The sequence below is a fragment of the Dufourea novaeangliae genome, unplaced genomic scaffold (assembly GCF_001272555.1).
Source record: "Dufourea novaeangliae isolate 0120121106 unplaced genomic scaffold, ASM127255v1 scaffold39, whole genome shotgun sequence".
Classification (NCBI taxonomy): domain Eukaryota; kingdom Metazoa; phylum Arthropoda; class Insecta; order Hymenoptera; family Halictidae; genus Dufourea; species Dufourea novaeangliae.
The window spans coordinates 2,453,440-2,469,636 of record NW_015373918.1 but is presented as its reverse complement, the minus strand read 5'-3'; the positions used below and the strand labels follow the sequence as shown (position 1 = coordinate 2,469,636).

At 46.4% G+C, this 16,197-nt stretch overlaps 2 protein-coding genes across 2 annotated transcripts; both read right to left on the bottom strand.

Annotated features, from left to right (window-relative positions):
• On the bottom strand, nucleotides 1–4,221 carry LOC107194406. Its single transcript, XM_015584026.1, has 4 exons — nucleotides 4,072–4,221; nucleotides 578–777; nucleotides 222–329; nucleotides 1–145 (listed from the first exon to the last, which is right to left on the bottom strand). Exons 1-4 carry the CDS (start codon nucleotides 4,219–4,221, stop codon nucleotides 1–3), a joined length of 603 nt encoding a protein of 200 aa, XP_015439512.1.
• A 2,656-nt stretch (nucleotides 4,222–6,877) lies between these two features.
• LOC107194405 lies at nucleotides 6,878–11,649 on the bottom strand. Its single transcript, XM_015584025.1, has 4 exons — nucleotides 11,551–11,649; nucleotides 9,481–9,671; nucleotides 8,120–8,239; nucleotides 6,878–7,043 (listed from the first exon to the last, which is right to left on the bottom strand). Exons 1-4 carry the CDS (start codon nucleotides 11,647–11,649, stop codon nucleotides 6,878–6,880), a joined length of 576 nt encoding a protein of 191 aa, XP_015439511.1.
• Between the last annotated feature and the right edge of the window lie 4,548 nt (nucleotides 11,650–16,197).

Here is a 16,197-nt window from a genome sequence, read left to right as displayed (position 1 = left end):
TTAATGAATTGTGGAAATTCGATCTAAAATTCCTAGGCCGGCAGGACATGCGGAATAAATCATCGAGCAATTCTCGTGTCTCCTTCCAGCTGCTGCTGCCTCTAAGTACTCTTGGTCCATTCTCGGAGCACCTCCGTGATCCGGGCTACGGTGGAAAGACGGAGTTTAGAAAAGACGATCAAAGTATCGCTATATCGGCGAAGATAAATTAATGATCTTACGTGAGCAGCAAATGCAATAGTTCTCCTAGCAATCCCTCGTCTTTCAATGGCGTCGCAGCGGTTTCGCAGATATCTTTTTTCAGACAACTTTTTCCGTCGATATTTCTTCTGAAAAAATGTTACAGCGTAACATGCTGGTATGTATTTACAATGAAATAGTATCTGAATCTAGGGTATTAACATTATATAAAATTATAGATCGTGCGTTTGACAAACTGTTTGCGCGTTAAACGATCCATTGAAATTAATAACGCGTACGTGTCACGTGAAGAATGTTTTTAAAGTTGTCAACGGTCTGCTCAACCGTTGATACCGTTGCATTTACCGATTTCCCGGAGTTTCTGAGAAATTCTCACCTGTCTAGTTCACGTTCCAAAATATCGTAGACGGGTGTCCGTTCGTTCCAGTATGCGTTTCTGCGTCGTCGCGACGAACCCTCGAAGATGTTGGTGAAAAATGTCGCGTTGTCTGGCAATGCGTATTGGAACTGTATGTTCTGACCGTAAACTAAAATTCTGCCAGATAGTTGCACGGGTACCGCGAGGCCCACGATCAGCTTGACAGAAATGCAACACAAGTGTTGAGAAAAACGACGAGATTTCGGGCTGAAATTCCGAATGTTTTATGCTACCTGAAACAGATCCTATCCCGAAGAGGTTCGACGAAAGATGGATGGATGGATGGATGGGAATGGAAGAAACAAACGACGAGCCGAGCTCCAGTTCACTAGCCACTTCCAGCCCGTTCATTTTCATACGCGATGGAGCAATTTGTCCGCGACGGAGCTCATTCATCGGTTGAAAGGGAGTCCGGGCCAAAAAATTCATCACCGAAAGTACGTAAGCGTGTAAAACAGCCGGAGAATAAAAGCCGGGGCGTAATCTGGCTTTCCTTGGCCCGGAGAAACCGGATCGTCGAGACGGGAGGTTTGACGAAGCCGCTCCTGTTTTTCGCGGTGTCGCGTCGCCGATTCGGGGACGGTAGGTACAGACGTGAAAAGAAACCGTGTGAAATAGAGCTAAGGCGAACGAACGCAATAACGCCCGCGTTTCTTTTACCGCGTCGATGGAAGTGCGAGCCACGAAACACGAACTCGACGAATCCAAGATTCGAAGCATCGACAGATACCCATTAACGAGAAGCAAAACATAAATAAAAGACGCCACGAAGAAAGACCAAGACGATTTTTTTTCCTCGGAATTCCTCAAATATGCTGGCTAAGACTGAACGACTGATTAAGAGATCTCCGACATTAAAGGCAGTCCCGACATCGACGGTCCTTTGCGTTACGTCGAAGAAGTAATTGCCAGAAAGAGATCCGTGGAAAAGGAACTTTACCCGCCGGGAACTTTACAGAATTGTTAAGCGGAACTTTTGCAAGTGTAAAGAATTCGACGAACGTAAGAGGGAGGGAAAAAGTCGAAAAGGAAATGGATGGAGAAGCTCTCCCCTTTTTCCTCGGATTCGCCTCGCCTTTGAACCGTTCCTGAAGGAGGATAAACGTGCCGGATGTAATGAAATGAAAAGTCTGGGGAAACGGAATCAAAGGAACAGCAAAAATAGTTCTGCTCGACGCGCGACGGGGGAAAAGAAGTCGCGTTTATTCTCGAATCTGCATGATATTTTCTGCGTATTTCTCGGGAGAACAAGAAAGAGGTTGAAGCGACCCGAACACGATTAGGATCATCGATCGTGAATCGTGCACTTTGTCCTTTGTGGAAAGAAGCAACAAGGAAGTAAAGCAAATGTAATTTGAAAAAGCGCAACAGGGAGCCACAAGTGTAAAAGTGTCACAAAGTAGTATTGGTCGATCTTTGGTCAGACACTCGGTTCGACACGTTCATACGCTGTGAGCAATATAACTATTAATCGACTTGCGATTTTACAAACCAGAGGATTTCAATTAACGGTAGACAGTTGATAAAAATTTCATACATCCTCAGGACCAACTATTCACGTCGTATAATTTCTTGAATGTTCTGTCATGCGTGGTTTTCTATAGATTCTCCGGCGAACGTAATGCGCCGTCTTACATTCGTACGGATCGGTTTGTACTATTTGTGCGAAAGTATTGAAAGGGAACGACAGCGATTTTCGACAGTTCGGCTAGCGCAGGAGAGGGATATACGAAACACAAAACACGATGAAGGCTCGCGTTTGCGAGGGACCGATAGGGAACACAACGGGGAGAAATGAAATAGAGTCCGACAAAAGGAGGGAGTAAGAAGGAAGCAAAATTACAGCAAGTCCACGGGCTTTTTTTGCTATTCGTGGGAAATTTCGCCAGCCACGGCGAGGGCAGTCCTCGTATTTCAACTTTTGAAATACCGCTTAACCCCCATTCGTTTCCAAGATATTACGACGCCGGTGAACTTTCTTTCTTCCCGCGGCTCCCACCCTCGTCCGTTTGACTCTTCCTTTGCTTCCCACCTTCGCCGTGTGCTCGCCGACTTGTATCGCGAATTTTCACGGTCTGATTTTCACGAAATTTTGCTGTCAAGTGGACGGACGTAAAGTTTTCACGCTCGCGAGTCGCGACTACGTTCGAGCTCGGTCGGACGGTTCGAGTTCGCGGCATGTCCGGCGCGTAAAACCGGCTTAACACGCGCTCAAACTTTTAATTGTTCAACCGAAAAGATAGCGACTCGAGTTGCTCGCGGGATGCGTAATCTTCTAAGCAAAAACACGGAAGTAACGGAAAGCCTTTGGGCTTCTTCAGCGCGTCTATATCTCTCTCTTCTCTTCGGTGTTTCTTCCTGTTCGTTTCGCTTTGAAGCAGCGCTTTTTGACGCAGTGCAGCTTCGTCTGTTTAGATACATACTGACCCAGAAACGGCGAATTTTCCGTCGGCCCCTTCCTTAAGGCGAACGCCTAAATATTTGCTGCCGTCGCGACGACATCGCTCGAAATCCGGCAATCAAACGCTTCGCTCTTGGGAAAGACGTCGATCAGACATCTTCCATTTTCTGCCCTTTTGCCTCCCGACAAATTGTAACGACGCAACCCCCGTTTCTGCCTGCGCGTTCATCTGGACGCGTCAAATTCTCGTTTCGATTGCCTCTTTCCCATTTTCCTACTTTTCCGCGTTCGACGATCGGTTACCCTCGCGAACGTATCCCACATCGATTCTCGAAATATCTCTTTCCAAGCTTTCTTTCTGTTCCTTTCTCTTTCTTTCTGTCTTTCTTTTGCTTGGTAAAAAGTCTACCCCCGGTGAATCAAGGAGACGCGAGTAATTGAGAAAACCCAACTGCGCCAACGGTGGAAGCCAAGGCAAACAGTCGGTCAGGATATTTTGCTCGGCCGAGGTAGAGTGAAAACTACAGAAAGAGTTTCTCGATTTAATTAGGAAATTTGAGAAGGGAGAGATAAGGCTCGAGTTAATTATCGGGCATGGGCTGGACGGAGGGTGAGACGCGAAGACATTTCTCCACGGTTAAAGTTCCTGCTACTTCCAAGTAGACGGGAGGTGCGGACCGAGGGACAAACACGTTCCTATCCCAAGTCGCGACGTTACGACGTTTCACTCGAACTCGAGAGTTCGGTTTAGTTTGTATTCCGTTTCCGAGTACCGATTCTCCTTCTGTCCACTCCGCGGAATCGAGCGTCCCTCGGTTACGCGTTTAACGGCCACCTAATTAATTCCTCCTTGACGAGGCCGACATTCGAGATGTTAATCGCGGAAAGGAAAACAGTCTCTGGTCACAGGGGAACCTCGGTAATAGATTCCCTTCCATGTTTTTCGCGGTCTTACTCGCAGAATCCACTCAAAACTGGGACATTTACCGGCACTGAGACGGTTTGGGTTGTCACGGCTTGATCGATCCGTGTTTAAAACGCGAGTAAATACCTTGAAATTGCCGCCAAAAGGATACACCAGCGGCGGAGGATAGAGCAGTTGCCTTTTCTCACGATGTTTCTCGCTACTGCTTCCTTGAATCGGACCCGCTCCAAGAAGGGCTAAGAATAGAATCACCGTCCTCCGTTCTATCACGTTCATCTAACCAAATACGATTATTTATCGTTTATTATTCTCTGTTCACGACTACGGGTAGCAAAGAACATTTTTCTTTGAACTCCCTGACAGTGCAGTTACTCACCTCGAAGTCGAAAGAAGGTGGATGGAGTCCGGTCGCAATCAGGAAGCCAGTTACGTTCCACCTACGTTCCCTCGAGCACAAAGGTCTTGCAGTTCTACCGCGAAACTCGCAATCTCTAGTCTGTCGAGCATCCCGGCTTGGCGGCCATCTGAACTTCCAGTTCCTCGACGAAAATTAACGTGTCATCCGTCAACTCGCGACATAGTTACACCGGAAGGCTTTGCGGCTGACTGTACCCAGCTAAATGAGCTAATTTTCCGCCGCAAAGAGATTCCACCGAGAGGGTACGCTGTTCCGAAGCATTCGTTTGCTCGTTGATCTTTCGAATTTATTTACCACGCTCTTGTCGACCCTAGTCCACGTCCCGCTAACGAGAAGAGAAAATAAGGTTTTTTTTTTCACCGTAAATGTCCAACTATCCCAGGTGACTCGGAACTTTGAAAGCTCGACCGCTTTGAAACGAGTATCGTTGCACGGGACGAGCACGGGAACGCGGAGAACGATGAGATCGCGATTCGAAGTTTGCTGCCGCTGTGACAAGACAGGGATATGAGTTGCGCGTGTAAACAACCGTAACGGGGAGAATTGGTACATCGTAGACTATCCACGCGCGACTCCAAAGTGGTCGATTACAGTGGACAGTGGAAAAGTTGTAACGTGTTGATATTACGTACTTCGTGGAAAGAAAGTTCGGGGTCTGAAAGATCGGAGAACAAGTAAACAGAGTAGACAAGGATATCTTTCGTCGACAGCACGGAAGCACTGCTTACCTTCGCGGGCACGATTACCGAGCTCAAAACTTATCGTATCTCCTTTCTTACCAAGCGCTTCAAAATGATCCAGATTGAAGTTTCGAGGATTCTCGATCGCAAAGCGACTTTCCAAAGCGATTTAGAAATACATACATAAGTACATAATACTTTTATGCGATGTCCAGAAGTCCCGCTACTTTAAATATCTAACGTTCGAATCTTAAGTGCATGAAAGATCTCGAAGAAATAAGTTCCTCTAGTTTTATATTTTTCAATTCAATAACAGCGGGTATTGCTTTCTAGCAAAACTCCCTTTCATCTATTCAGCGAGCTACATACAGTCAATACACGCATTTACTTTCCTTTGTAATCTTCTCCACACTCTTGTAGACAATAGTCAAAATATCCAACATTTGGTTGACAGTCGGTTTCGTCCGCCGCGATAGCACCGAAATCCGAAACAAAAGGGTCATAAATCTGTACCTTTTGAGTAGGTATAATATATATCTACGCTCACGAATTCAGCGGGGTCAAGTAGAACCTCCGAAGGAAAAGTTTCCTTTATCATGGTATAATGGAAAAAGTAACAGAATGCTATTCCTTCAGGGAACAACCAATCAATTACTAGCAACCGTGTTCACCTTGGCTCTAACCAATCACGCAAATAGCATATTTTCGTACCTTTCCTACTTTGTTCGAAACGTTAGTCTATCAGAAAGAGCGAACGAGTCAAGACTTAGTACTGTGTTCTGTCTTCTGTGTTTTGTACTCTCTTTACATTTAAAAGACTCCTTTATCCGTATTTAATCGTTGTGTTAATTATTTGTTATTTGCTATAATTAATGTGCCATGTACACTGTCTCTGTTATTTTAATTCACATCTAATATTCTTATTACGTTGATTCATTTTGAGGGCTCGCGTATTAACGGTGTCGAATAAATTCGTAGCGGAGATTTTCGACGTCTGTTTACTCGAACAGTCACAAGTGTAATCTCATCGAGAGTTCGCGCAAACACACATCCATACATACACATGTACGTAAGTATGTATTTCTAGATGCTCAGCGAAAACGCGAGCGGGAGAGTAACGAAACACAAACGAATAGTTTGAAGTGGAAACGGAAAAAGCAAACAGGAGAAATGCGATTGAAAATCGTGACAAACGGGTACGTGAACCGAGACAAGTGAACCAACTGGGAGAAAGAGAGAGCACGAGTCGTGGACAAAAAGACCGGCGAGGCGCGTAGCCGTCTTACGTTGCATTTCTGGCGATTTTACGGTGTGTCCCGACAGGGAAATTTACTTAGGACTTTTCCCGTGTCTCGCTTCACTTTCCTGGACGATCGTCCGGGTGAAAATCGAAGAACCGACTTATGGTTGCGTCGTCTAAAAGGCATCGCAAAAAGCCGTCTACTCTTATCGATCGGTCGAATTGAATGCCGAATGAAATGTTATCGTCCACTCTTTGCTACGTGAACTGCCCGCGTCGATCGCGACTGCCGTATCAAATATCGTTTCGATCGCTGTGCCTTCTCTGTTATTCGAAAGAGTGATCGATAACTCGAGGATAACTTTCGCGATATGTGTCGCGATGAAATCTTGCAACAAGTATCCGCGACATGTTTCGACAGACACAAAATAACTTTGGATATCATTGTACGAGAAGGTAATACAATTCGAACGAAATAATATTTTATTCAGTTTCAAAGGTGTTTGACAAATGAAGGACGCTGGTCTCGATCGGGGATGGAAATCGCCGTTCGCGATCGAGAAGCAGACGTTTAAATCCAGTATCCCCAAGGGCCTAGGGGAACGCGATCTCCGTGAAAGATTCCAAAGGTGAATCGATGCAATCGGGGTAGGCCAAGACGCAGTCGCCGCCAGATCTTCCCAATCGTTCCGCTTCCAGATACATTTCGTCGACGCTCCGACGAGTGGAATTGGCTGTCTCTGGCAAATCCTCGGTCGGCCTGATCGAAAAATTCGCGTTTCCATTTCAGCGCCGTTACACGGACGGTTCATTAAACCGGGAATAATTGTCCGATACAGAAGGGTCGAAATTCGAAACGAACAAGCATCGATAATCGCGTAAAGAAATATCGCCGTTATTACTGACAATCGGCGTACTTACACCGTGCCGGTCGGCCAGTCGGCTGGCGATCGTACCGTGGATGTTTCGCCGAGATTAGGTCGGTCGAAATTCCACGGTGACGCGTGTATACGGAGCAACACTACAAAGCGAAAACGTACGCGAAACACCTTCCATTAGAAGCTTAATGCATGCGCCTAACTTGGTCGCAATTAGCGCCGCCTCCGCTGGTTCTGTTGCAATTTCCTTTCGAGTACACGTCGCCGCGTTTCGAATAGTAAATACGTGTCTGGATTTTCCAACCGTCCGATAGTCCGACGAATGCCTCGGCTTCTCCAACTGGTCCCGTCGATCAGCCAACAATTAGATCTTTCTTTCCCGTTTACGCCCCGACGAATCTATCGCGTCGAATTTTCACTGTGCCACGCCGAGTTACGAGTCAGCTCCAAGAGGCGAATTATTTTCATAAGAATGTCCGAAATGTCAACACGCTGTTCGAAGCGGGACCAGGCGATTAATGGTACCAATTCGAACCGTCGAAAGACTGTGAGAAAGAACAGAAGCTAGGGGACACGCGGCGAAACAATTCTTTCGCCTGGAAGAAATCTCACAGCTTGAAACTGTTAGATCGCCGGTGTTCGGCAACAAAATCGGGAAAACAAATTAACCGTATACAAAATGACGTTGTTATTTTTGCGCGAGCCAGGCGCAGGTGTCTCTAACGAGGTCCTTCGGCGTTCCGGGACGAGGCTCCCTTCGCGCAGCGCGTCGATTTACTAAATTCTCCCAGTCTAACCAGCGCGGCCCACTTTATCGCGAGAGAGCAGGACAGCCATTAAGGACTTCCAACGGAATTCATTAACCGGAAGCTGCTCAAGAAATGAATTTCGTTTCGGAAAGTACGCGCGTGCGTCCTGGCTCGCCGAGCGGGAGCGCGATTTCTCGCAACGAACTTACGTTAAAATTAAGTGGATCACCTCCTCGAGGACGTCCTGGCCTCGTGTCCTGCCAAATGGTGTCCCCGCGAGCTCGCAAATGGTCCTTAAAAGACACTTCTTGCCGTCCCGCCAGCCATGCCTGCGCACCGAACATTCAATTTTAATTTTCAACCAGAGTTCTCCGTGCCTCTCGCGCATCCGTTTCCTCCTCTTCATACTATTCATCGCGCCAACCGTTTTTTCCCCCCCTTCCGTTTCGACGTTCTGTTTCCTCGTATATCAAATGCGGCGCGGAAGTAATTTTATTAGAAAGTTACGCGGCGGCGAGCTAAGTACTTGGCGAACCGCGCCCCGAGACAGTATATTGGTTTTATAAAAACGGCGAAAGAGAATTCTTAAACGCGTTTCGCCCTTCCACCCTAATTCCCGCATTAAGAAATTCATCGTTCCGACCTCGGCTACCGTTTAAAAAAATCACCGCAAAACTCTTCTCATCGAAGCAACTAACGATCCATTTTTCGCGACGTTAATGTCTCATCGCCTTATCCCCGAATCGGCCCGGACGCTTTCCTAACTTTCAAAGCGAACTGGTTCTCTTGTTGCCGACACTTCCCGTCTTCCGCACCCCTTCGACGCCCAGGTAATTTCCTTATGTTCCAATTAATTTACGTTCAAGTTCTTGCCTCTGCCTCGGCTGGCGCTCTTTGATCTTGGAACACGCGATGCTCTCTCTCGGCCTCGGGGCCAAGAACGTCGCCTCGAAGAGCAATCGCATTTTAGAGAGCAGCGTCGCGATCCGAGCGGATTCGCGCGATCAGAGGCACTCGTTTCCGTGCCTTTGAGTTCAGAAAAACAGACGCCGTGACCGTTGTCGTACTAACTAGAAGCGTTTCAACGAAAACGCAACTCTGCACGATGTTCCGAACAACGTAATTTCCGGGATACATACGAGCATTTTTATCAAGAACCAGTCGATCGTCCCTCGGTTCATAAAACGAATTTCGAGCGCAAGCCAACCGCGATAAACCCTGGACTATCGTTTGTTTCGCGTAATCAGCGACTCATTGTACGGTTCGTCGATGGTAAGCACGCATGTGGCGAGCCGGTTTGGACGATTCTCAGCTAGAAAATGAAGTTTCAATTAAGCGATACCGGGCCTGGTCACGACCAATTTCAGTCTCGTGTTAATTACGAATTTATGTTCACGTTTCTAGCAGTGTTTACCGCTTTATTAGGGAATTTTCGGTGGTGTTACGCGCAGGCGCTGATTATTCTTTCGGCTCCAGAATGCAAATTGGCTATTGCTCCCGTCAACCGAAACGACCGCGCGACTCGGTCGAGATTTCGGGGATTCGCTTCGCTGGAATCGCCCAAACTCACCGGTTCAATGTATTCTCGATCGTCTCGTAAGTGTCCTGGAGACTCAAGTCCCTCGCCTCTCTGGCCGGTATTATTGTAGGCTCGAGTTCCGACAAGTTCGATGGAAGTTTATAATTGAATTGGAATGCAGAGGAGAACACCACACCGCCCCTTTTGTTCATGGAAACCGGAACCGAGACACCCATCGTGAGCTGGAAAATGGAACGGGCAGACACGGATCAGAAGGACGGATTCGTTTTCGCTAAACAAGTTTTCGAGCTGCGCGAAAGAATTCGTCGAGAAACGAGATTGGCTGATTGGTCCGATCGGTCGGTTAATTTGAATTGTCGTTGTAAATGTTTCACGGGAGACTATGTATGTAATCTAGATCACGCGTGATAGTTTTACGAGAAATCGTAGATTCAACGATATACAGGGTGTTCGCAATAATTTGTACCATCGTTTTTTTTCGTAAACGGTAAACATTAGAAAAAAACTGAACAGGAGGAAGTTGTAGTATATTTTACTAGTAATATGATAGCTTGTCTAAAGCTTTTGTATTTTTAATATTTTTGTAGAAACGAAGGTGACCTTCATTTTTTTAAATGAAATGCTACATATGTTTTTATATCATATGAAAGCTGGCATTAAGACGAGTTCAACCATGTAGTATACTATGGTCTTCATGATCATACAAGGGCAGAAATAAAAGAAATAAATTTAACTTCCATTAGCAAGAATGCATTTCTGAGAATTTATTTTTGCCTTTTTGATTTAACTTCCTCCTCTTGGGGTTTTTTTTCTAATGTTTACCGTTTATGAAAAAAACGATGGTACAAATTATCGCGAACACCCTGTATACAAATTAATGTTTATTTCCTGCTTCGAAAAGGGAAATGTGTAGAAGCCTGATCTTCAAAGCCCCTGAGTTCTAACTATAACATTTTCGTTTCTCGACAAGGCGTTGCGTAAGATATTCAAATTATATACGCGAGTGCGGGAAGTCAAAGCCGGTGAACCTCGATGTTGAAGTGAACGGTGTGCTTAACTGTAACAAACTACGTTTTGGGTTCGAATCCCAAAGTAGGTGAATTTTTCTCCGATTTTCCGTGGATCCTACAATACAGCTTCGTGTGTACTTTCTATGGAAATGCTGCGCCCCGGGGGAAAAATATCGGAACTGGCAACGTAGCACCGATGACGGAACGACCGGCAAAACTTGGTCTTGACTTCGTTCCAAGGCCCTGTCCCAATACATACCTACATACGTCGCGTGTTCTGTTGCGTGAAATTAAAAGAATGAGAATTTATCGTGATTTCACCGTATCGGAAGGAAAGTTTGCGTTTCACGAATCTACGACAAATTCATAGTTTGTTCCGTATCGCGATTAACGACGATTAACGGCGATCGCAAGTGACGTGACACTAAAGACTCCAATTGAACCGGATGAAAAGGAGGACGCTTCGTCGAAGGCGGCGCCTATCTTATAAAACACTTAGTAACCGATAGCATCTTATCGAATACCGAAGAAAACTGCTTTCGAGGGACTGTTGAAAGGTAATCTTTCATCTAACCCGCTGCCTACTCCTTGACTTTCGGTTGGTTTATTTAACAGCCGTCTCGGCCGCTTTCGCGAGCCAGTTGCGAATACGCCTTTAAGCCATCTTTTCGCGAGATTGCTTATTCAAACGTTCCATGGAAATCCCTTATTAAGAAGAAATCGCTCCCCGTTCCTCGGTCTTTCGTGGCAGCCGGGGTTTCGTCGGCAAGCACCGGAACCCTCGAGCGTCTTCGTCTTCCTCTTCGGCCGTCTTCGGCAGAGAGCATTAAGTATTCAATGCAAACAGAGGCGTAATCTAATTGAAGGAAAACTGGCGAAGGAGTGTTCGTTATCCGGGCAACCGTCTTAATACGGTTCACGAGTCGTCTACTAAGATAAGTCGCATAGTTACAACTGCGTTTGTCCTCAACTGTCGTAGTCATCGTCTCGTTACTGGTCCACGGCAAACGTTTAGAAAAGTTAAAAAACCGTGATCGACGAGACACTCACGCGAATTCTGGACGATTACACGTTCAATCGAAAGTCTTACCTGAAACAGAGTTTTCTCCGGGTACAGTAAAACACTTTGGCTGTTCCAAGGCAGCGATATCAAGATCGACGCTACCGCGTATAATAACGATGGAACCATGGTGAATGCTTTCGGTATCACGGCACTCGACGTTACGTCTTACAGGAACGTTTGGCTCTCGGTTTCGGATCAGTGGTCAACGAACTGTCTACGCGTAGTCCGTGTTTCGTTCGTGTTCGTGTCCACGAGTTTATAACAACGCGATAATGAACGCTGAAATTCACGGCCGGATGCAATGTTTGCCCTCGACAAACCTTTGTAACCGGAAATTACGGGTCGGTGAAAAATTCTGCACCGTTAGCGGTGACAAATCGTTGGACATTTTTTCCAGAATGTTGAAACGGCGCTAATGAATCCCCCTGGAAATCTGCATACGTTTTGATCGTCATTACGGAAACGCAAAGCTCGCGATGAGCACCGAACATTTGGAATTGTTTGTATTTTCGACAATCGGTCACGTTACGCGATTGCGTTCTCCCCCACCCTCGATTCGTGTCGGGTCGACTAGGTTATTTGATCCGTCCCGTAATCTCGTTTCCCCGAATCCCCGAATGTCTCCCTTCTTCATCAATTGTCAATCTTCCTAGTTACAAGATTCGCAAAGGGTCTCCGTTGATAAACGACAAAGCGAAATCGAGTTTGAAATTCCTGCTTGATCAGACGGTGGCCGCTGATAGGTCGGCCGATACGTCGTGACGAGCTGGTATTATCGCGGAGTGTTCGGAGGCTGCTTGGAAAACCGGCGCGCGCGATTCATCGGTGCACGAGCTTAACCCCTGCCAGCGATAGCGTTGTAAATCCAATAATTGCCCGGCCCAGCCCGTTAAGCAGCTTTAATTAATTCCGTTTCCAGCGTGCCACGATTAACGACCGAAGTTGAATTAAAATCTCATCCGAGGACACTCGCTGCGAGAGTTTTCCCTCCTCTATCCGTTCCGCACATACCCTTCCCCCGTTCGTATAGCCGGGCTTTTGGTATTCGCGTTCCATCGATGCGGCCGTTTATTTCTCTCAAGGCATTCGACATCGAAGCTCGAACGCGCAAAGCGTTTCTTAGCAAAGACGACGCTGGGCGGTAGATCAGGACGACTGGCTACGAATAACGATCCATTTCATTCGCATCCCTTTCCGTCCTCCTTTCTCTCTAACTCTTCCTTTCTCGTATATCCATCTCGTCTTCTCGAGGTCCACGAAAATTTGCCGGGAAATACGAGGTGGAACCCGAGCTGCCGTTCCTTGGACATTCGAACGCGACCTTGCAATCCTTTGCGGGAAATCAATTTCAGGGAAGCGAGTTAAAGCTTCCAGATAACGCGCGCGTCCACACACACACACACACACACACACATACACGCGACATTGCTTTCGTTTCCAATGCAAAGAGCATTGGTAAACCGAAACCGAGAAGTCTTCGACTTGTATTTCAGTTTAGATTCTTCGTTGACTTTATGCTTCGTATCTTCTTCTTCTCGTTTTATCTCGTCTAAAATATCCGCACCCGGAATTGATCAGGACTGTATCGTGAGTTCGAGGAGTCGTTTTAACTAGAAACTTTTTCTTTCCATCGTATCTGGAGAAACTAGCGTGATTACGGGGAGCAAAGCTACGTACATTGTATATCGAGAAAACGGCGATACGCCATGGTATCGTAATAACCAGAAAGAGAGGGATTACGTTCATAAGCTCCAACCTTTCCATTCGTTTCGAGGAAGCACAAAGTACTCTCGTAACGGAACGAAGCATCGATTGTTCCTTCGATCTTTGGTTCGCCGTTTCGCGGAATTTCTAATTTCCCTAAAAGAATCTAAAGGAAGAAAATCAAGCGTGTGTGCTGCAACGATGGTTGGTGTTAGTAAAAGAACAGTAACGGGCCAGAGAATCAATAGGAAAATAAAGAACAACGAGTCGCGACAAATTCGAAAGCAGAACTTCTAGACGAAATCTCGTTGGTTGGATGGATAAGCTAATTGCGTGTAAAGTAGAAGGCCCTGCGTGCGACGCGACCTCCCGGTTGTTTGTAATCGAGACGCGGCGAGTTTTCCTCATTTTACGTTCGCGTGTCTCGTAAAGGTTGTAGTAACAACGCAATAAAATCTGTTTTATCTATGCCGGAAGTAATACGTTCGCGTCTGTGATAAATAGTAAAGGCGACGCCATTTATCTTTATTTAACGCCGCGACGCACTTGTTTGCTCGTTCCTCGAGTTATCTTGTTCCCAGGTCGAAAGGGAACGACGGCGAGGGAACTGTTGCTCGCGAGAGGAAGCATTTTTCCGAGCAGGGAGATGATCGTGTAATTGTAAATAGATCTGCAAGTTTGCCTGTTCTTTTTGGAATAGTCGATGGCACCGAGCGAACGTTCAACGGAGTGGTACCATATTGTTGAAAGAACCGTTGCGCTACCTGCGCGACGCGACACGCGGAATGCAAAGAGGGTGGTCGGTTGGAAAACTGAAAATCTCCCAAGACGGTACTTAATTGGAGGAAGGCAGGAAAGAGACATTTCGAAGCTTCTGAATTTTAGAAGCGCGCCACGACGTGATCCGATTACACTGCACCGGGTAGAAGACAGTTCCTTGAGGGTCTCGTCGTAAATTACGATAGCTTACTGCCTGGAGGGTCGTTCGGCTGGACCGTTGCGTTGTTCGATCGAAGGGCACGTCCTCGTCCGTGCTTTACCTCCAAGCCCGCGACGACGCCGCAGCATTTCTTGAATATTTCAGCTCGGATAATAGTTTTCGCGAGATTTCTCGTTCGTATGGTCGAGTCTGCCGCGTTCCAGGACGCGAGTACGAGGCAATTCGAGGAGAGTCGAAAGAAACGTTGGAGTTTTCGATGCGTAAAATCGAATTTGGCAGTGATCACGCGCTCCCTTGGAAAGTTATGAACAATGACGAAGAACGCGGGGAAGCGAATCGACGCTCGGTGTTCGAAAGAATATACCTGGGTAGGTACACGGATATGTTTGTTTATTTCCATTCGCGATCTCGATATGATCCACGAATCGGCTTTGACTGGGAAAACAGGCTCGAAAAAAAGAGGAACGTCGCGTCGTATCTTTTCTCGCGACACAACAGACAGATAGTAGGTATCTCGCAGTCTATCGGGGAATCGAAAGCACCCTTCGCGAAGGGTTAGGTTACCCATTTTCTCCGCCTCGTTTTTCATTCTTCCGTCGTTACTTTTCGTCGGCGGTCCGATGAACTCGAATGAAAATACAGCGGAGGAAGCACGTCTCGCGGAATCGTTCGCACTATCATCGTGGCTTCGTAGCAGACCGGAATAGTAATGAAGAAACTAGACCCATCCGTCCATCGGGGCTTGACTGATTTTCACTCAACGGGACGTGTAGGTTGTTGTGCACGGTGGGTAATTGAATTTATTTATTAACGAGCAGGAGAGTTTTGATTCACTCGTCACGCCGTCCTGGAATAATAATGACGAGGCAAACCTTGGGCTCCGCGTCTATTGGGATCAAGTGAATTTTGCATAAATTTCACCTTTCGCGAGTAGGTACATCCGGCGTTGTTCCTGTTCCCTTCGTCACATTGTAAAAGAAACCTCGGTGCCCTAAGTGGACGTGGAAATGGTGGGTACGGATTTCGTAAAAATTTATCCGAAGCAAAGCCAGGGAAACGCTATTGTTGAGCCCGAGAAAATGTGGCCCCGCGAAATATTCACTATTTTCACGCACGGCTGTTCGTAACGTCGGATTACAAGCCAATCCTTTTTCCACTTTTTCGCCATATATTTTCGTCAGCTATCCCGCGGCATCGTGTACGCGCATTCCATTGCGAAAACTTCCCGCGAGATTCTATTAAAATTATGCGCGATCGCGTGAACCGGCGTGATGACGCGAAATTTGTGTTTTCCCAGTGGAATTCGCGCGCCGAATAACAAACACGTTTTACTCGGCCGGTGGTAATCGGACGCTTTTATCTTATCGCTGTCCAGACCTGTCACGAATTTCAGTCAAACTTTTCCATCCTTCCGAATTGTACTCATCCCGAACCTACACTTGACGAGTTCGCTCGAATTATTTGTAACACTTCGCGCACCATTAAATTTACTGATTTATTAATCATCGTGTCCTCGTTATACCAAGTTATGCCTCGTGAAGAAAAGAAAAACGCATCTTTGTCGCGAGCTAAATAAATTATCGAGAATAATAAGGGGTTAATTCTCATATCCCGTGGCAAACGTTCTGCTCCACCGAGGATATAATCTTTTTCCTGTTTTTTCTCTTCCACATTATACATACATACATACATACATTTATACATACATATTTATGTATACATGCATGTATGTATATACACTGTGTAGACGTTGATATCTCTCTCCCTCTTTCTCTCTCTCTCTGACATACTTTCCCTGGAGCTTTTAAGCGTTAGAGTCCAGCGCAACGAAGCTTCCTGGGATCCGCTTTTAATCGATTTCCTGATAGAATCGATGAGAATCGATACAAGTCCTCGGTGATGTACGAAGCGTGACGCTTTGGAAACGATTTCTATTGAATACTACCGTACACAGTGTGACGAAGAGCGCGTCGATTACCGAGGTTTTTTTCATACATTACCAAAGAAGTAGTTTACCTCCAATGTTTTCG